Consider the following 21,840-nt stretch of genomic DNA (forward strand, 5'->3'; position numbering starts at 1 on the left):
AATAATTAATTGGTTTTTGGGGAAAGGAAATGGCGCAGTATCTGTCTCATATATCGTTGAACACCTAAACCGCGCCGTGAGGGAAGGGATAAAGGAGGGAGTGAAAGAGTAACGGAAGAGAGAGGTGCCGTAGTGGAAGGCTCCGGAATAATTTCGACCACCTGGGGATCTTTAACGTGCACTGACATCGCACAGCACAGGGGTACATTAGCGGTTTTCCTCCACAAAAACGCAGCCGCCTTGGTCGGGTTCGAACCCGGTAACTCCGGATCAGTAGCCGAGCGCCCTAACTACTGAGCCACCGCGGCAGGTTGTCCTTATATTTTACAACAACTTATGTAGCAAATTCCTCTGCCAGCAGTAACTATTCTCTCACTTTGGTTGTTCACGATACCGAGTCCGCACTTCGTCACATTGCTTTTACACAAATATTGCCTTAATGTGGCACATCGATCAGTTTCGCGTTCTCGTTTATTAAAAACACTGCATATCGGTCGAAGAGAAGAACTCACTCGGAGGGTTGCATGAGGGACTTGCTTCGATTCATCGCGCTTACGACTTGAAGAAGGCTTTTATTGTGGTTTCTTTTATCCATTTTTTTCTGTTGTGCATATTGTTAGGAGTGCTGGACTCCTCTTCGCATGAGACAAAGCGGTTGGTCAACGAAATAATAGTTTTACTTGTCCAAATCGGTACCTTTGCCAGTACTGCCAGTTGGCCAGTACTGCGCTCGGTGTCTCGTGTTGTTTCGTCCATTTGTCCGTTCTGAAGTTAAGCGCTCCTCTATAATAATGAACGGTACCTATGCACTGCGAAAGCAAACTTAACATAGAGCTGCTTTGGCGAGACAGGTTTCAGGCGAAACTTTCTATCCGTATAGTGCGAGCAATGCCACCGTTCGGGAGCACTGACTCCTGAGTACTTGTGTAACTTGCGGCGGGAACCTTGAAGCACAAATACTATTTATTCCTCCTTAAATGAGAAGAAACGAATTATAAAACAATGACAACAATAGTAAGGTATTTTGAACAGAGCGTTAATGTACATGTTAGAGAGAGGGAAGCTAAGTGGGTTTCTTGACAACACAATTTGAACAAGCGAGTGGGGAGTCTGAGGGTGTTTTAAGAAAAGTCTTCTTGTCCAAACACTGGTAGGCTTAGATTAAGACAAGTCCTCTTGTCGAAACATTGGCACTTTAGCCTCCCGACTCCTCTGTCCACTGGTGACCTCATAAAGATTAAGAGAAATTCTTGTAATTGGTAATTGATCATTGTACGATAAAGGCACCAAAACTACACACACACACGCACGAGAGGCGCTTTGTCCTGTTCTCTTCTCTCGTGCGTGTGTATGTGGTTTTGGCGCCTTTTAAGTAGAATGCTCCTAAAGATGTTCTTTGTACCTCCATTGGAGTGTGGAGCGGTGTGCACACACTCGAACATGAAATATATATTGAATGTATACTTTTATTTGTTCTCAATTTTTATTTGTTTTATTTGATCATTTGAAGTTATGAAACGGACATAGGAGATCATTAAACGCCGCCTTCCCTTCTTGAGGCACAGAAGACAGAGATATGTTCAATTAGTAATTTCGTTTGGGCAAGTTGGTCCATAATTTGAAAAGTACGCTCTTGTGCAATAAGACGAAGTACGAAACTCATACGACATGCACAGAGCGCAGCTTCCATCTCCGCAAGTGGATGTGTTTTGTGCTTTGTGTTACTGCGCAATAATAATAATAATAATTGGTTTTGGGGGAAAGGAAATGGCGCAGTATCTGTCTCATACATCGTTGGACACCTGAACCGCGCCGTAAGGAAAGGGATAAAGGAGGGAGTGAAATAAGAAAAGAAGAGAAGGGTGCCGTAGTGTAGGACTCCGGAATAATTTCGACCACCTGGGGATCTTTAACGTGCGCTGACATCGCACAGCACACGGGCGCCTTAGCGTTCTTCCTCCATAAAAACGCAGCCGCCGTGGTCGGGTTCGAACCCGAGAACTCCGGATCAGTAGTCGAGCGCCGTAACCACTGAGCCACCGCGGCGGGTGGTACTGCGCAAGAACGTAATTTTTCAGCAGAGAGAGGAAAAGGCAATCGCGTGTACCTTTTTTTTTTTTGAACAGAAAAACCGGCCTGTTCTCTCATAAGCCAGTAGGCTATACAATATTTTAAATTTTATTAAGAACAATGGTTATCTCTCTACAGCATATCGAGAGCAGTGGGGATGGAATCTTTGACTGCTCATATTTGATCAAGAGATGGCAGCGAAGGCTGAACCCAGTGACCAACATTTAAGTTCTTCTTATTGGGGTTTAACGTGTCAAAGCGACCGAGGCTATAAAGGACGCCGTAGTGAAGGGCTCTGGAAATTTCTGCCACATGAGGTTCGTTAACGTGCACTGACATTGCAAAGAAGTTTGATTCATGGCGCGAGGAAAGGATCTCTCCGCTGTACCAACGTTGCAACCACACTGATTGTCTTTGTCTATTCAAGTGGATACCTGCCCTGATATAACGTCTTGGTAAACATTTAGGCAAGACCTTTTATCAGGGTGGTTATCCACTCTCACCGACAAAGATAAGCCGTGTTGTTGGAACGTTGGTCATCGGAGTGATCGTTTGCTCACGCGACAAATGAAAGTTCTGCCACTGAACATCTTCCACCATTTGGCACCACACAGTAAAAGAGTGTTTGCACTTTCGCTGCGCAGATGCGTCCGCCTTTATCACCTGCCGTGGCCGCGGTGTGGTGGATACTTCTGTTGTTCCTTGTGCTGCCGGCACGATGCTCTGCGCAACGCCAACAGCAGCAGCAGCAACCGTGCGACTTCAACCGGCTCTGCATGTGCAGCCACGAAGTGGTGCGGGATGTAGTGTGCGTAGGGGTGCCTTTCTCTTCCTTTCCCACAGGCATCGGAGATAGCGAAAACGGACAGGTGAGCGTGCTCTTGATTTCCGTGCTCTCTGCTTATGTGGTGTTTGTCAAATCTTTCGATGCCGACTTTTATTTGAAATGCCGTGAAAGATACGTCAGTGCGTTCTGTGCAGATGTATTTTACGGCAACGAGTGCATCATTTGCGTGATATAGTGTAATATGAAGCCGAATATTCTTGCTTAGTTTGTTATTTACGTGTGTAATTTCTGAATTCTCGATATTAAGGGGTGATATAATAGGGAGAAATAAGGCCATTTCACCTCGAAGGAGCGAATAGTTGATCAAAATTTTGAAGAGGTATCTTAGGTAAAAATATTGAAAGGGAAAAGTGCATTTTTGCCAGCAAGCTAAGTTGGTTATGACGCGCTGATAATTAGAGAAATGTTAATCTTACGCGTTGTACCGTCACGTCAACATCCTCTACATCATAAAGGACGAAAGCGGTGGCTGTACTTGATTTAAGTGACGCCATTTTCACAGCCCGCACCCTTGGAAATACGTTTTGAAGAGCCTAACATTATTTTTTATTCACGATTGATGCCACGAATCACCATGCTAAGTGTGTAATTTAAAAAGGTGGGCTGGGCTACAACTTAAAGGATATAATTTTCCTGATTTAACTACGCGCTCTAAACCCTTCAAAAATAGTTATTTTCTTGATTTTCGTTTTAATAGTATTTTTGCAGCACTCTATATAAGTTAAAAAACGTCCACTCTCCAGAACAGTTAGCCTCCGTGACTGCAGGCTATGCAACAAAAAATCTGCACAGTAAATAATTTGAAACGCATGTGTATAGACTTTAAGTAATCAGTTGCACTTATTCATGGAGCATATGGAATGGAAGAGGCACCAAAGGAGACGCTGAACTGTCCGGGACTGCTTCTGTCACGCAAAGGGCGGCAGCTCAGAATTGGTTTTAGGTCGATCAGTATCGTGAACGCAGTACACTTGGTGGGGCAAGAATACAATGCCAAACTTTATACCTGTACCAAGCTGCATGCCTAGTTACAATGGACTTCGTGGTTGCGCTGGATCTGCCGCTTCTTTGATCGCTTGACAGTTAGGATGATTATTCGCTTGAGTGATAGGTTGGTTGGTTGGTTGATCGCTACAATTACTGATGAATTTGACTCAGGTGACGCTGGTCCGCTCAGGCCTTGAGGTGCTTCAGAATGACTCACTGGCCGGCACGCGGCTGTCAACACTGCGGCTTATGCACAACTCTCTGAGCCGCATACTGGCGTGCGCCTTCTGCGGTGCCGAAGACAACCTAGTGTCGCTCGACCTGGGCCACAACGCGCTGGCGCAAGCGCCGCTGCACGCGCTCAGCCTCATGCGCCACCTGCAGTGGCTCAACCTGCAGGAGAACCGCATCGAGGACCTGCGCCGCTCTGAATGGGACGAGCTGTCGCGGACCGTCGCCCTGCGTAGCCTCTTCCTTGGAGGAAATGGAATCAAGGTGAACCGGCTACATGTACCAGAATTTCTCATATGCCCACGTATATTTCTTGAATGCGATGAATAAAATCAATATGAACAGAAAGGTGTAATTAGAATCCATCCATTCATTGAATCGAAGAACGGCGTGACTAATTTCTTCTACTAACATGAGCGCTTTCATTCATAGCTTCAGGAGTAAGTTAGCTGACTGCACAGGACGCATATCCTGGAGATGTAAACGCCTATATATTGTAGAGATAACACAAGAGTGAACTAAATAGTTACGCCTTTCGAACGAACCAACAAATACCTTTTCGTACGGTCGTCACCTTAAGCTTTCTTTCCCAATGATGCTGAAGGAGCGACATAGCTTGTTTATTGTGGTATTATATCTTATGTATTTTCTTTTGCAAAGCTCTTTAAATGAATATGGCAGATATTGCAGTGGCAAATAAGAATGCGGCAGGCATTCAGTGCCCATTTGTTATAAGAATATTTTTGGGTGTGCTGATGATATAGCACTGCTATTTTGAGGCACATTTTACCGTGGACACAGGCAAAAAAATATGAACAATAATAGATGTCACCTGAACGGAAGTGCACTCTGCATGAAAACATGGAAGGAAATCACCGTGCTTATGTTGGGATTTCATAATTAGAGTGGCTGTAGTTTACGGTGCACCTCCTTCCTCTTAAAGCTGCTTAATGAACTTACTTGTTTTCCATACTATCATTGACTGGTGCAGCGCGTCACCTGGTACGTTCTTACTTGCTTGTAGAACACCAAGGACCTAATGGGCTGAAACGAGCGCAGTAGGTAACTTTGCCAACCTTTCCAAAGTCCAAAAATCACGTACGTGGCGAGAAGCTTGCCATATTGATGAAGTATAGAGAGTGGCGCACCGTTCTTATGTTGGGATTTCATAATTAGAGTGGCTGTAGTTTACGGCGCACATCCTTCCTCTTAAAGCTGCTCAATGAACTTACTTGTCTTCCCTACTATCATTGATTGGAGCACCTCCTTCCTCTTAAATCTGCTCAATGAACTTACTTGTCTTCACTACTATCATTGATTGGTGCAGCGCGTCACCTCGTACGTTCTTACTTGCTTGTAGAACGCCAAGGGCCTAATGGGCAGAAACGAGCGAAGTAGGTAACTTTGCCAACCTTTCCAAAGTCCAAAAATCACGTACGTGGCAAGAAGCTTGCCTTATTGATGAAGTATAGTGAGTGGCGCACCGTGCGAGGGAGACGACACTTGAGAAAGAAGAAATCAGGTTTCATCCCTCGTTTTTATTGCCTCGTGCACCACTCACTCCAAAAAATCAGAAAACGTAGAGCTTACTTACAGATCAAGTTCTTTGCGAACCTCAGAAGAGCACTGCCTGTTTTAGGCCTGATAAAACTTCGCCATAAAAAGTAAGCACCCGCAAAATATATGCAGGTCCTTCGGGATGGCGTCTTCTCGAACTTGACCCAACTTGCGACATTGGAGCTGGACCGGAACCTGCTCTCGGATGTCATGGGATCACCGTTTCCAGAATCCTTGACGCGGCTGAACCTAGCCCACAACCTGCTAGACCACCTTCCACGGCACGCATTGCGCAGACTTAGCCATCTGTCGGCTCTCTTTTTGGGTGGAAACTTGCTGAAGACCCTCCCAGCTAGTTGGTTCCTGCCCACACGGCGCTTGGACACGTTGGACCTGAGTCGAAATCTGATGGAAAACCTGCCAGAAAAATTTTTCAATGGTGAGTATAATTAAAACATCTCAACCATGCTTTCAACCTCAGTACACAAGAAAGAGGAGCTTGACTTATGAGGGAAACAACATGTGGTCTATGATCGTTAAGATTTTGCTAACGCCTTAACAGTATAAGTCAATCCTGAGATCTTGCAGCGTAGGTTCTGAAATCTATCCGTCACCAATTTTTATGCCCAAGTGAGCAATAAGCTATAGTGAAAGTTGCACAGCAACAGTAAATCAACATACTTACACTCATTGACATTAATCATGTCCGCGTTGCAACCTGACTACGCGCTTTTGATCTTAGTACCGTGCTTAATTTCTTGTACAATGTTGCTTTGCAGGCTCGGTCTACCTCCGTGACCTGCACCTGGAGTTCAATTTCATCACTGAGTTGCCCATGGGGCTGTTCCGAAGCGTATCCGCGGAAAGACTCTCCCTAGCCAACAACCGACTTGCCACCATTGCCGAGCACGTTTTCGGTGGGCTAGAGTCCGTGCTCGTTGTATTAGACCTCAGCTTCAACCTTCTCCGCCGCTTTCCCAAAGCGGCCCGTGCTCTGACGTCCCTGTCGGTGCTGTACCTTCGAGGTAACGCCCTCGCAACACTCGACCCAGATGATGTCCGCAATTTCCGAGGCGTGCTCGAAGTTCTCGATCTTTCCGGGAACCACTTCGATCGTGTACCGTCTAGTGCCTTAAGGACAACGGAACGCCTCAGCCGTCTCAGCCTTCAAGACAATCGCATACAGACGCTTCGTGCTGAAGACTTCGAGTCGTGGGGTCGTAACCTCACCGCTCTGAGTCTCGCCAACAACGGTATTCGATACCTCTCGAGGGACACTTTCGTCCACATGCCGCAGCTAAGAGAGCTCAAGCTGTCCTTCAACGCGATACACTTTTTAGATTATCACGTCTTCCGGACTCTCAGGCCCACGCTCGAGGTCCTCGAGCTCAGCTCTGCTTTGGGACAGCGCTTCTTCCCGCTGGAGCTTGTCCGCCACATGAAACGCGTTCAGTGGCTTCAGCTGGACCACAACCAAATGCTGAACCTTACCGATTCTTACCTACAGGGTTTGCCTTCGCTAGTACATTTTGACATGGAAGGAAATCAGATTGGCTATGTAACGCCAGGGTTCTTCAAAGAGCGCATTCATCATAGGCTCAACAGGGTAGTCTTGGCGCACAATGAGCTCAATGCAGTAGACACAGACACATTCATGGGCCTGTCTCGACTTTCTAACGTTGTCCTTCTGGGTAACAAGATAAGCGTCTTGCGCCATGGGGCATTTAGAGACCTTCCCAGGCTTCACAACATCGTCCTGTCCAGGAACAGGATCGAGACTATTGAAGCAGGTGCATTCAGCAACCTCCCTAAGCTTTCTAGCTTGCTAATGCAGCAGAACAACCTCACGACCTTTAGCCTTGAATGTCTACACATGTCCGGAGGCGGTAGTCTATCCTTGAACTTGTCCCAGAACGCTTTAGTAACTCTTCAAGCTGGATTCGACCCTCAGGGAGCGACGTCAAATCAGACGAGTGACTATGGAATGCGTACCTTAGATGTCAGTCACAACCGGCTAACTGAGATCAACAACCTCTTTCTAAGCAGCGTGGGATCCTCTTTGCTCAACCTCCACGTGTCCCACAACGAGATTAATGATGTCAGTGGCCTCTTTGAGAGCCTGGACGTCCTACAGACCTTCTATGCTGATCACAACGCAGTTTCCAACGTGACCTTCGGTTCTTTCCAGGAGTCAGCAGAGTTGCAGGTTTGGCGCATGCCGATGTCCTTAACTGCATGCCCAAATTGTATTGCATATTTTTCAGCAGTTTGCAGAATCACATTTTAAGAGGCCTGCTTGTACGTTTTTGTTCCTTTCGTGACAAACAAAACGAATTAAAGTGTGAGTAAAGCAGCAAGGAGATGTGGTTTGTAGTAGAGGTCATCCTCGTGGCCCTCATCTTTATGTATTAAAAGAAATTAAACTACCTGCGGCAAGTAATGTCACCTCTTAAATAAATAAAACAAATTAATCGACGGTTTTCTTGCTCTAAGAGCTTTTTCGGGAAGAGCTCGGGGAATGTTCGTTGAGCTCAGGCCATATGACATTTTGCAAAACATATTCTGACCAAGGAAAAGTGATGAAATATTCTAACCAAATGTATTTCTATAAACTAGCGCGCAGGGCACAAACGCAAGCACTTGCTGTCTCATGTTTCGAGGCTTTGACCGCTGTATACTGTTTCCTTTGCAGCGCAATCTATATGTGACAATTGCGGTCGTTGTTTTTTTTCTTGATGTTCAAATGTTTTGTCTCAAGAAAAAAATACTAGACCGTCTAGAATTTCGTCGTTTCCGGTGTTTCCTGTGTTTCGTTATTTTGCATTTGGGCGGGAATGGAATGTACTTTACTATTCTGATTTCCATAGAATAACAGATTACATGTTCTAGCAGGTCGTTACCGCATGTCACTCAAACCAGTTGCCTACAGCGCTAGCCTGAAAAGCTGTTCAAGATAGCGATTGCGGCTGCACTGTGTTGAAGATAGTTAAGTTACCATGCTAGCTGCCAAGTACATGCGGTGAATTTAAGTGTTGCTGGAAGCTGGATTTTTAACGTTATTGTCGTTCAGAACGACATGCTGGTTCAAGGAAATGCAGCTTCATCTTTTAATTTGTAGCATATGAAAACCTGACGTCATATAGAAAGCAATTAACGTGTATGATTAGAGTTTTATGAGATTTGTTCTAAATGAAGCGGGCTCTTATCTGTTGCGCGTAGAGTACAAAAAAAAACAATATTATACTGTAGTGCACACTTCAGCTCTGCTGAATTGGTAATTCTCTATATTAAGTAATCACAGGGAGTCCTCCTCCCACTCCTGGCGCAGTGGTCCAATGGTTAAGCTACAGGCGACTGCACTGCAATGGCAGCACCCAGTGGCGCTTGAGATACCCAGGTTGCTCTTTCTGATGAGGCTCTTGCGACCAATCATTAACTCAATACCCGCCTGCCAAAGTGAGCTCTTTGCTTACAACCGTTGGGCAGGTTGTGGACGCGTTACAAGGTTCTGCGACATATGTTGCCCATCTGCTCAGTAGCTTGTTCGTCTTGAAATGTTTCTTTTTTTTTTCTCACGGCCAACAATGCCGACGGTGATGCCGGGTTTTCTGCGACACGTGTCCTTTAAGGCTGTCGCGTTAAAAATTTGTTCCAGAGTGGAATCGGAAATATAGTCACCCCGCGAACATTTCCGCGTGCGAAAATTGCCGATAGGAGAGTGAAAGGCGCGAAGACGCAGAAATTCAAGTTTTGACTCATTAAATCCCAGGTTTCACGAAACGCATTAAAAAATGTTTGCTGAAGGATATTAGTGAAGCGGTCTCCTTTTTCATCCTAGGCACACCTCAGCTTCATTAAGAGGCAGTTTCAGTCGCTCTTTAAGACTTTTTTTTCAGCGGCATAGATTTATGTTCTAATACTATTTCTGTACACAATGGCGCAGGTGATTGTACTGAGCAAGAACAGAATCAAGTTTGTTGGCGAATTCGCCTTCGGAAATATGACGCAGCTCCGAGTCCTGGACCTTAGCCATAATGTCATCTCGTCCATGCCGGAAGACGCATTCAAGAACACCGCACTCGAGCGCCTCAACCTCTCGTTCAACAACCTTTCCAGCTGCGAGTCGCTGGCCGCAGTAAAAAGGACGCTGCGCGTTCTAGACGTCTCCGGAAACAAGATTTCCAATCTTGGTGCCCGGCACTTGGACGGCTTACAACATCTGCAGGCGCTGAACTTGTCGCGAAATCAGCTCATCGTCATCGGCGACGAATCGTTCATGGGTCTAGGCCACTTGATGCACTTGGACCTTTCCCACAACCCACTGTACACCTTGAACAAGGCCTGTCTTCACCCGCTCAAGATGTTGGAGACCTTGAAGTTGAGAAACTGCAGCCTGGCAAGACTTCCAGTGCTGCACTTTAAGAGGTAAACGTACTTTGCTGAAACGCACCGGCGCATAAGCGCCTTTACGGTAACTCTGCTACTTTCCTTTTTTTGCAATCCGGTAGCCATGAGATGTGAAATATCAGAAAGGCAGGCCTGATATTAGCTTCAACGCCCAGAAAAATGTTGACAAGCAAGGTAACTATTGCCGCAGCATGGCTTTCAAGCATGCTCTGCATCTAGGAAAAACACCTGTTCTAGTTCACGATAGAAGCAGGTGTGGGAAGAGGAAGACTTTTTCGGGTTCTTTCGTCTAATTGTTTTCTTTTCCATGGTTATCTTCAAGTTTTATTTTGTGACAAATATATTTGTAAATACAGCTATTCCTAAGTCTGACCGGTTTCATATCGAACTTTCGAAGATTTTGGCGAATCGCAAAAAAACATGATAGTCCACAAAAATATGGAACGCGCAGAAAACTGGCTGTTTGCATAAATGTAGCCAGCCGAGAAAACATCTTTACACTGCAGGAAAAAACGAACTCATTGAAAGAAGTACGTTTCTGCATATTCTTTCATCAGCAGCTTCGAAAGGCAGTTAACGCTCTTTCCGACGCGGATAGCGAATGAGCCTGGTGTTCTCGATCACCCGCTATTAGTCTTGCACTAGCCGTCCTCTGCTCGTAACAAATGGGAGGCTTACATTCACGAGAAATGTTGCTGCATCGCTATTCGCTATTTGAGCATTGGAATCCTCGGAAAAAAAATTGATCCCTGTAGTGTGTGATGCAGAGTGTTACTAAACACTGGGCATGTCCTGTTTTTCTTTCTCCTCCTATCTCCGCTGTTGTCCTACCAACAGACTGGCTACATTGGACGTGACCATGAACCTCCTATTCAACGTTTCCGGGGACGCATTTCGCCACCTGAAAAACTTGAAAGACCTACAGTTGTCCCAAAACCTGCTTGAGACTGTTCCACGGCACCTGTGGCATTTTCTGCCCTCGCTCCGTTCATTGGATTTGTCGGGCAACCCGATCACCTTCTTGGCCTCCGACAGTTTTGCTGGAGCCAATGGTCTGCAGTCACTGGACATCAGGCGCTTGCAGCTGAAGTTCCTCGACCCTAGATCACTTCACGGCCTCAGGTAAGCTCACTATTCCTGTTTTGCACTGCTGTTTAGGCTGAGCGTAATAGGGCGAAGAGCACCACGTCTTCGCACTGCATGCCCTCAGCCTTCCCAACTGTAGTGGTCAATTTGTGCATGACATGTCTAGAACGAAGAGCCCTTAAACATCCGTAGGAGGCTGTGACGTATGTTTTAGTATTTGCTGGGGCTACCTAGAAACTGCAAACGATGTCAGCATCAGTAAACTCAAAGTCTCCTGAAAAACTTAGTAAAACTTTTGCCTTACTAAATGCTCCATTGTAACCGGTTTCAGAGCATCGTACAATGTTCAATCGCCCTTAATGTTTGGACAAGTGGGACAGTCAATAATATAGAACTACTGTTTCAGGTTTTCATGCGCAAGCGCACCGAAGGCAGCTTTTCTTCGTGATTATCTTAGTTCAAGAAAAGCATGAAAGCATGAATGAGGAAACCTTGCGGAAACAATAAACTCCAGAAAGAACTGATACAGATGAATTCCTCCAGGCTAGCTAACAATAGTTCATGCAGCACACAATCAAGTAGGTATGATGCGGTCTGCGGTCTCAGCCGTCATCCCAGTGTATAAAATTGTTGGTTCATAAACCCACCATTATGTTTTTATTTTCTTAAAGCATAACACAACCCGTGGTCGGCAGAACGCTACAGAAAAGACTTGGACAAAGTATTAATAACGGCTCCCTTGTCCACCGTGCGTTGCCATTAGCCTGGACATCCGCTGCTGCACACTCCATAGTTTGATTACAGTTTCCTTCCAACGTGCCTAGCACTGCGCGGTCTCCGCGATTAGCTGAAACCGCGAAGAAGCGGCGGTTGGCTCCACAGGTGCGCTCGGGCTAGACCAGGCGCTCGGATTAAAAAATGACCGACGTCATTCTTGGGTTATCCCCTACGTGCATGGCTCTTATTGGGTCTTGCCACTAGTGGAGGAGCAGGGTGTCGATCCCAGTACCTCTCTCAATACATAGCATTTTTTCTCTCTCCAGGGCACAGACAAAGCCACACTTGTTCTCAGCACATTTTACTGGCGCGCACTCCTCACTATTCGTCAGTTTGTGTGGCAGAAGATATTCATTCCAACCTTTGCAAGTAAATGCAGTAAACACCATGTGATGAGTGGAAAGTCCCCGACAACCCGTGTAGGGCTTGCTGTTGCTCATTGTAGCAAATAGTGCTGCTGAGTTACGAATGGCTGGGCTTCACAGCGAGTAGGCCTAGCTACCTGACCAGTAGTTATTGACGTTTAAGGAAGCATTATTCGCAGCAGGCGAATGTGCATTACACCCCTTACGGCACCATGTCAGGATGCCTCTCGACCACTATTGAATACCTCGCAGGTTTCTGTCGAGCCTGCGGACGACCAGCTACGGCTCGGTGCGTTCCTTCCGCCTTCAGGAGCTGGTGTCCAAGTTGCACTCCCTACGGCGCGTGCTGGTCGAGGTCGAGGAGCCCGTGCTTTCGCACCAGCTGCAGTGGGCCTTCGGCGCAAAACTCACCGAGCTGACGGTCACAGGACGCCAACTGCGCATCGTCTTTCCCGATGCTCTCTTAGGCCTACACGGGAGCCATGAGCTTGTGCTGAGGTTGACGGGAACCAGTATACGGAGGCTTCCCGCTGGCCTACTGCGCTACTTAGCAGACGTGCGCTACCTGACGCTGGACCTGCGGGACAACCTGCTCTCCTTCATCGGACCCGAAGTGCTCAAGCCCTCGGACGGTCATGACGTCGGCTTCTGGAGGGGCACGCAGCACCTTGCAGGTATGAGCTTGACTATAAAAATTAGTGGTTTAGGAGAAAAATGGAAAAGAAACCTTCGGGGCAACTGAGCTCCGACGTAAAGGTATCACGATGGATGGATGGATGGATGGATGGATGGATGGATGGATGGATGGATGGATGGATGGATGGATGGATGGATGGATGGATGGATGGATGGATGGATGGATGGATGGATGGATGGATGGATGGATGGATGGATGGATGGATGGACGGACGGACGGACGGACGGACGGACGGACGGACGGACGGACGGACGGACGGACGGACGGACGGACGGACGGACGGATGGATGGATGGATGGATGGATGGATGGATGGATGGATGGATGGATGGATGGATGGATGGATGGAAGGATGGATGAATGGATGGATGGATGGATGGATGGATACGGCTGAACCCTGTAAATCGGGCGGTGGCTCAAGCCACCTGGCCATGACTTATGAAATTTTACTCTTGTCTTGGTTTTAGCCACCAATCAGATAACGTTCGCTTGGTTACTTCTACCCGCTTAAAATCTACTTTCCCTTCACTGTCCTTAATCCCCAATGCCTTGGATAAATCAGACCCGGTGCTTTCCACTGTAGGGTGAAGCACTTTATAGAAAAGTGTCAAGGGTTCAGCCGTTTCCTCCTCCTCTCCGCACGCAGCGCACAACGTGTCTATCTCGTGGTACCTGACTTTATATGTCTTTGTCAGCAAAACTCCCGTCCTTGCCTCAAACAACATAGAGCTTCCCCTACAATTATCGTTGAATGAATGAATAAAAAACTTTATTGAATTCTTTTTCGATTTCCTGCTTAAACATTCTGTCCACTGTTTATAGCTCTCTCTAGCGGCCTGGGGTCCCCTTTTTCCTATCGCTTCACTTAGGTTCTGCCTAAATGCCCGTATATGCTGAATTGGTAAATTTATACTTTACTTTTAATTCGTTGATCGCGGGGGAGTACACAGAGCTTCTGCAATAGTGGTGCAGCGATTAAGAGATGTGCCACTGCCTCGGGTGGCGGCTGTTTCAGATATAGCCGCAATGGGGATTGCGGGACCGAGCTTTGGCTTCGCCATCAACCTCTAGCGACCAAACATTTTTTTAACTGCCGTCTGCCACGGTGGGCAGTTTGCTCATAATCCGGTGAACAGGTTATGGCAAGAATCACGAGGTCACGTTACCTACGGCCAGGAGCACTACCTCTTTCCGGTCTCAACGCTGACGCCGGAAATTGTGCACAACAGCAGCCTTAACGCTATAAAATTAAAATCGCTGTAGGCATCGTACTGCTTCGCTGAACGGTGGACTCCTGCACTATCCTGGGGCCGAGAAGTCAAACAGAAGAGGAACCAAGTACGACGATGCAACAGAATCTGTAAAGGGTAGGTCGTATGAACAGGTGATAAAGCAGCTCCTGAAAAGAAGACGAAGAAAGGCGACTTGCCAAAGGCATTCGCTGTCTCAACGACATAAATGTTGGCACGTGGTAAGCCCCTGAGGTAGAGTGTGCAGACGGTGCGCGCCCTTAAGAATTTATGTCAACTTTCACGTCGATAGCCGGCGTAGTTGGTGTGCGCTGGGGGGGGGGGGGGGGGGGGGTGGACGTCCCACACCAAAGCTACGGTGTTGTCTTCTTAGCCTCCCCCTCAACGGCGGATGCCATCTCTGTCCCGCTCATCTCCGAAGGACGAGACAACGCTAGCAGACCTTCGCAGCCAAGAGGAAGTGAGCGTAAGAAAACGAGAAGTGGCTGCGTGCAGGCGACGCACGCCCCCTTTGGTACGACCAGCGTACAGCCTTTGCCAAAAGCAACCAGGCCGCATGGTTTGCTTTTTAATCGTATAGTAGAGCCCTTACGGCTTCCCTAAAGATAAAGATCTTGGAAGGTGAGGACAAGGATTCTCCTTACTATACAGAGATTTAGAGTTTGAAGGCTGGCATAATAGCTTCAATCTACGACTGAGAAGCAAGCCGTCTAGCCTGGTTACTTTTGGCAAAAACTGTGCTTGGTATCTTTTTTGTTGAGGGGCTGGTAAGCCACTTTTCACCGTGCGGGCAGTGGGGAGGGGGGGGGGGGGAAGGTGCCCGCTGTAGTTTAGAGAGTAGGCGTAGAGAAAGGGGCTCACAAAGAGCGGACACTCCCATTGGGCCCAGCGGTCCAATTGACTGCAACGCACCAAGCGGTTGAGTGAGGGTACTTCCGGTTTCGGTTTCTGGCGCGGAGTTCGAATGCTAGCGTGCCCTTCGGCCTGCTGCGCCCTCGTGACGCATTATTTCTGTTCAGCATGGTATCCTGCTGTTATATATTTACTTTTGGTCCAGAAAGATGAAAAATTACATTCCTGGCTCTCTTAACCGGCCATCAACGAAGCTTTAGTCGCCACGGCTTTAGTCGAACAGTGCCAATGCAGAAACGACCCCAGGTGCTTTGTGAAATGAAGGTTTATTTTGCTGCATGTAAGCAAAAAACCGATACAGTAGCCTTCGCCACTACACATCGTTAAGGTTGTTCTGGAGTTCTTCGCCCCCATTATTACTGCAACACGGCTCACTGCAGTGGATGTCGCTACCACCGTGCACCGTCAGCTGAAAAATGTGAACTATAAGCTGGTGCACTGATAAACGTTACACAAAAAACTGTGCGAACATGCAAAACACGTGAAAGCGGTGAAATTACGAACAATGAAGACATGCTTTTACGAACCTCGCATGCGGAACATTTATGAACCAGACAAAATACTACAAGATATCTCCCAATTATTTACAAGTATTCCTCCCTTCCCTTACGTTATGCTCTTCCCCCCAAAAGCAGTAAGTCCTATTCCACGGAAAACTGCGCGTTTTGTTCGACAAATGTTTGGAGCCATGACGGCGACACCACGGGCTCCCAACCAGTCACTCACAGTGTGTTGCAACAATCAAAAGAAATGAGCGATGGAATTTTCATGTCTTGAGAAGCGTAGAAGGCAGTTTTCATCGCACCAGGTCCTTATATTCATACGCGTTGACATTTTTCCCTTGGTCGTTTCGAAAAACGCACTCACGTGTTGTAACTACGCGGGTGCAGTGCGCGTTTTTACTAGAGCAGACGACGAGGTCTTCGACGCACAGGTTACTAGTCTCTGAGTTTTTCATGCATCACTGTTTTCCCGGCAGTCTAGAAAATTACGCGCCAGTATTAGCAACGCCAGAATGCTCGTTTTCAACACGTTTGCCTATTTTTTAAAGTTTACCACATATTTTACTCCACCGTCAACAAAATCACTCAGAAGTTGTGCATTGTTGGCGGCCATAAAAAACTTCGCGTCGCGTAAAACTCAAAGCACAACCATGCGAAATGAACCGCTAGGCAAAGGGACATAGCACGAGCGCGCCCTTTGCTAAGCGCGCACCGACCGGCGCGATGGCTCGCGCAGGATGAGGTAGGCGCCCTTTTCACAACACCATATTGCACCGGCTGGCGTGCTCAGTGAAACTGCTTGAAATGCAGCGTATCTTGGCGGAAACTAAACGTTTCTCACCTTAGGATTGTCGCAGGGTGCAGGAGGGCCACAAAACGAGCCGGAACAGCCGGCTGACCACGAAGCTTGCGCGAGTGTTCACGAAATGCGCAATTCAAGGTACCGGCCGGCGTGATCAGCGTAAATTGCTTGAAATGCAGGGTAGTTGGAAAAAAAAAACATTTCTAACCTTGCCGTCGTCAGAAACCGCGCGAGTTTTGGCGTCGAAGACCAAGACAGACGCAAGAATGCAGAGTCTCCGCGCTAAGCATGATGCCGCACACTGACAGGCACAGCCGCGCAGACGGCCGTCTCCTGGCTCCGCTCTGCCCAGTCCTCGGAGCAAGCCTATAAGGAGGTGAAACCCGTCAGCGCGAGCGAGCGCAGAAGAACAGATAAGGTCACAATTGTATGCGCCGTCGGGGTCGCATGCAGTGACGGCGCCATGCGGCGCCTCGTAGAAGCAGCAGGAAAAAAAAATGGCCTGCCTGGCTTAGCTTATGGTTAAGCCTAGGATGCGAAGCATACGTCGCTTGGCAAGCCGTACTTCTCGTTCTTCTCCCGTTTCCGTGGCTCTTTGTATCTTGCGCTTTGCGGTCTGGCGAGCCACCCTCTCCCTGGCCGACATCTCGCTGCTCAACTGACTCAACGAGTGCGTCGCCTTTTATACAATTGCGTGACGTTAGTATCTCCTAGCGGTAGGAGCGGGAGTTAGGCCGCCGGCGGAGGCTGCGCGTCCGCAAGCGAGCGCACGAGTTGAGCCCCAGCTTTCACAGCTGTTGTGACGTCATATCACGTGGTGCGCCGATGTAGGTCAAGTGGTAGCTACGCGGCCGCGTGCGGCGCAGCAAGGAAGAGCTCGGTTGTGCGGGTAGTATGCTTCGCACAAAAAATAAAATATGCAGCGCCCGGGCAGGCGGTTCCGGCGCGCGCTCAAAGCAGACGACACGGGTGTTTGCTTCAGCGGGCACGCCGGGATGTTGCATTTCAGTAGTTTCTTTTCAGGCCGCCAGGCGCCGCCAGCAGGATATTGGTGCCGCGGGCTTGTGACCTTTTCTGGCCGCCGCAGACGGGGTAGTTTCCACTCCTATATAGTCTTCCCCCGTGGCCCGTCTGCTCTGTCGCCGTTCGCCCGCGCGTGCGTATGCGCACGCGCACTAACACTGGTGGCGCGACTAAAAAGAGGCGATACCAACTAATCTGTTATGTATTTCCTGGCACCAGATTTTGCCGAGTGTCCGCTCTTTATGAAACCCCTTCTCTATGCAGTAGGAATTGTAATCAGGCCTTTCCACGCGCGTGAGATGAGCGCTGGAAAAGAAAAGTGACGCTTTACCGATAGGCCATTTCTAGGCTTCTTTCCTTGAAAGTTAAAGCTCAAGCTTTATAAGCGTTGTGCCCCTGTTTTGCATCGTCGGCGGTGTTGTCTGTATGCTACCTTCCTCCAAGCGCAAGCTAGATCACTAGCAGCGATAAGATATCTGCTAGCTTGCGGCCGCCAACACTCTTCTATCGAGGCTAGAAGCTGTTCCTAGTGTTGTGAACGGCAGATTTTTACAGCGGCCACTTTGAAATCGCTTAGCGGTTCGCGGCGCTGTCGCTCGCTGGTGTCGTCCTCTCCGTGCTCTCTTTGCTAGCCGTGGCGAGAAAAGCAGATAAACACGTAAAGTGTGGCGAATGCGGCTTATACTCCCAAGATCTCAATTAACCAAAACTAACTTGCTGAGCTAGTTACGGTCGCATGAGGAGAATGAAGCGGAAAATAGCATCGAGCGAGACGAGTGAAGCACACAGGAAGCACTTCGTGTAGTGTGCTCGTCTGTATCTGAAGCCTATTTGGTTTCATTCATATCGTTATTATGATGTGCGGCTTGCGCGATTATCCCTTCCTCGCTATGCGCTAAGCTGGCAAACGTAACGATAATGCTTTGGCACTTCAGTGCAGGTAGCAATGCTGCAGAACAAAGGAAGGACGCCTTTTGTCCCTGTGAAAAGATGACTACGTGTGAGGTGTCTATGCGGTGGTTAATCATGTAGCTCGCTAGGGCGGATATAGTTGCCGTTTTGCAAGGGTTTCGGGGGCACAAAATAAAATGCCAAAATGAAGACAGCAGTGGTAGATGAGCTGCCAAATGAACGATGCCTAGGAGATGTTCATCATTCGCGCTGATTTCTTGAACGTAAACTGGACAAGTATCAATGTGGAGTTGAAAAAAAAAACAGATAAAAACGTGGTTCGTAAATTTTTGCAGAAACTCTGATCTCTGTCGCGAGTGCGTGCCTACGTTCCGTTTCAGCGTTCAGACGAATGCGCCAAAAAGCATCTGACGAGGCAGTCGAATTTGGCACTGGTCGCGCCTTCTCTTGCCCATGAAAATGCACTGAGGAGCTGCCAAGACCACTCGAAGGTGCATTTGCTTTTATCTTCGAGCGCACAAGCTCTCTGTGGCAAGTTTTATTAGCCTTTTATAAGTGTTTCAGGGATGTCAGTTTCCCGACGTAGACGCCGTAGCTAACAAGGAAGTTAGCCCTGCCCAAAGTGCCAAGTTTTATGCCGCTACCAGGTTGCATTTCAAAACGTGTCCAGTCAATATAGATCACAACTCCGTAAGCAACGGGAGAAAGATGAAACTGCGACGAACTGTCAGCAACGCGCGCAGTGGCATATGCGCAGAATTTCTTTCAAAGAACTGTACTTGCGTTGTCTTCGGCTGCGATGCGTTGTACCCGGAGAATAAGCAGCTGTAATTTATTTCTTTTCTAGGCTATAATGCGCTTCCTGCTGTTTCTCAACAAATGCCGAATGCAAGCACGCGACGGTACAGTTTTGGCACAAAATTTTAGTATTCTCCAGCGGGGGTTATCTGCGCAGTATAAAATGTTCGTCATTATTTCTGGCCTTGCCACGAGCGCTTTCTTTAACTGAAGTTCTGTGTGAAAACAAGAAATCGTGCGAATGAGCTAACTACTGGTCACAACGTCCTTCAGCTTTTCGTAAGCCTGGGACACGCACTTACAAAGCGTTGAGGCTTCGCAACCGTCTCGACTGACTGAGTTGTGTTGTTGCTTTACGCGTTCGCAGGCGGCATCCGGCTGGAGGACAACCCGTGGGTGTGTGACTGCCAACTCCTGTGGCTGAGCCGTTGGCTGCGGCGCTGGTTGCGAGAGACGTTGCGCGTGCAGATGCTGCACTTTGACGCTGCCATCTACGTGCATAACCTGGCTCGCCAGAGCGAGTGCACGTATCCGGGAACCAAGCTTCGTACGCCGCTCATCGATCTGCAGGAGGATGACCTTCAGTGCGACTCAGCTGCCGCTTGTGTCATGACGAGCCAGTACTGGACCGCAGTGCTTGTGGCAGTAGCAGTCGGGTGGACTAAACTATAATGCTCCTGTGAATTTCAGCTTTAGATACCAGATCGCTGTGTGTGTGTGTACGGGTGTGCGTTCACTTTCGACTGGCGGCAAAGGTCAAGGTTCCTTGCAGGAGACATCTCACGTCCATAGGGTGATTGACTATGCGTGTACCTGTTGTGCTTCATTGCTTCCGTGGCGAGAAACAGATATGCGCTTCAATGACTAGCTTCAGCGTACCAGGAAAAGTGTGTTTGTGAAAGGCAAGGCACAGTGGTCATTTGGAGGTTTGGGGGGGGGGGGGGGGGTGCATGGCAAGCTAACGACAATCGTGGCCAAAGAAAGCTTCCATCGATTTGTCAGAGGGCAATAGATTATCTAGTGTACAATTGCGCACTCACGAATGCTCATCGGTATGTTGCTGCAAAGCGAGAATATTCGCCGCTTGCGATATCTTCCTAAGCTAATGAAGAAATGTCCTCCGCAAAAGCATTGCTACTTTGTAGTCGATTTCTTTCACTACCACAGGCAGTTGCTTTCAGGCCCTCCATTGTCATGAACATGGATGAAGGACACACTGTTTTCTATTGTAGCTATATATGACAAAACAAGGCAGAATATCTCAGGCGAATTGAGAATTTTGTAGTTTCTGCGGGGAACAAATGTATGCAGTTAGTATCTACCCAGAGTTTGCTGTAATTGCAGCTACATTTGGATGTAAAAACCATTTTTAGTGCGTACACGAACACTTTTGAAGTGTTGGGGATCATCGTAGTTCTTAGATGCAAAGTTTTATTTGCCAATGTGTTGTGCTACCGTGCCCAACAAATGAACTGCAAATGGATTCAACCACTCTGTACGTTCATTCTTCTGTGGGATTCTTATTCAAATCTTCATGCGCTGCAAATTCCTCAGTACTTGCACTTGGACGTTTTACTTGTGCTTATGGAAACAGGACAGTTTACGTTGAAAGGATGTGCCAAAGAGTTTAACCTCATATTTAGATACTAGTTTATGGTTTCAGGCCTTTAACGATCCAAAACGACTGAGGCTATGAGGGACGCCATAGTGCACGGCTCCGGATTATTTCGGTCACTTGAGGTTCTTTAACGTGCACTGACATCGCGCAGTACACGGGTTTCTGACGTTTTGTCTCCAACGAAATGTGACCGCCATGGCGGCGATCGGAGCCTTGTCTTTCAGGTCAGCAGCCGAGCACCATAAACCACTGAGCCACCGCGGCGGCTTTTTTAGTTAGATACTGTAAGGAACATACTGTTGTGTTCGGATATTATACAGCCTTATACAGAATGTCAACGAAAAATTTAGACGTAGACTCACTCAGAAAACACCAGACATATTTCCTGGCCCGCGTGACTAATAGAGATCGGGCAATGAGACTGAAATCGACACATATGCATAAAAAAGGAATGCTTGCCAAACGATGATGCCAAAAAATACTAACGAAAACCGAAAATTATGTCCTAATAAAGATGCGTTCTTACGTGTCTTCCGTCCAAGCAGCAACGAACACAGTGTGTAGAAATGACCTATAATGGACCCCTCTATAAAATTAAAGATGCCGGTGGCTGCAGTCACGTTTTACTCTGTATGCATGGATGCCCTTCAAAATAAAAGAAAGCTTACCTTGATGACTTTACCGGTTATGGACAGAAGAAATTTTCCTCAATCTGAAGACAGTTGTAACAAATACTCCTAGAGAGTATTCCATGTGAGATGTATGACGCGAAATATTTTCTCCAAATCTTCACTTCAAGTAACTTCTTTTTTTGCACTCTGTATTTAAAGGTCTTCATGCGAGAATCTTCAATGCAGATAAACCACTGCATACCCAACAATTCTGGACAAGAGCACTTTGAGCAGGAAACAGTCTATGAAAGCATTTTCGTCATGTAATGTGATATTTCACTATAACAATCATTATATCCGCTGATCACCCTGCTAACTGCAGTCTTGC

General features: G+C 47.6%; 1 protein-coding gene across 2 annotated transcripts in view; it reads left to right on the forward strand.

Moving 5' to 3' along the window:
* LOC144121826 (uncharacterized) overlaps window positions 1–21,521 on the forward strand; it is an 84,858-nt gene extending 63,337 nt beyond the window's left edge. The window contains exons 3-10 of one of the 2 annotated variants that reach the window (XM_077655241.1): window positions 2,715–2,939; window positions 4,076–4,399; window positions 5,825–6,131; window positions 6,472–7,898; window positions 9,636–10,117; window positions 10,937–11,221; window positions 12,580–13,001; window positions 19,591–21,521. In XM_077655241.1, the coding sequence (XP_077511367.1) occupies window positions 2,715–2,939; window positions 4,076–4,399; window positions 5,825–6,131; window positions 6,472–7,898; window positions 9,636–10,117; window positions 10,937–11,221; window positions 12,580–13,001; window positions 19,591–19,895 (3,777 nt within the window). In that variant the 3' untranslated portion in view covers window positions 19,896–21,521. The remainder of the gene's footprint in view (window positions 1–2,714; window positions 2,940–4,075; window positions 4,400–5,824; window positions 6,132–6,471; window positions 7,899–9,635; window positions 10,118–10,936; window positions 11,222–12,579; window positions 13,002–19,590) is intronic. The other variant, XM_077655240.1, reaches the window with a different exon arrangement.
* The last annotated feature ends 319 nt before the right edge of the window (window positions 21,522–21,840 follow it).

Source organism: Amblyomma americanum, chromosome 2, assembly GCF_052857255.1.
Source record: "Amblyomma americanum isolate KBUSLIRL-KWMA chromosome 2, ASM5285725v1, whole genome shotgun sequence".
NCBI classification, from domain to species: Eukaryota; Metazoa; Arthropoda; class Arachnida; order Ixodida; family Ixodidae; genus Amblyomma; species Amblyomma americanum.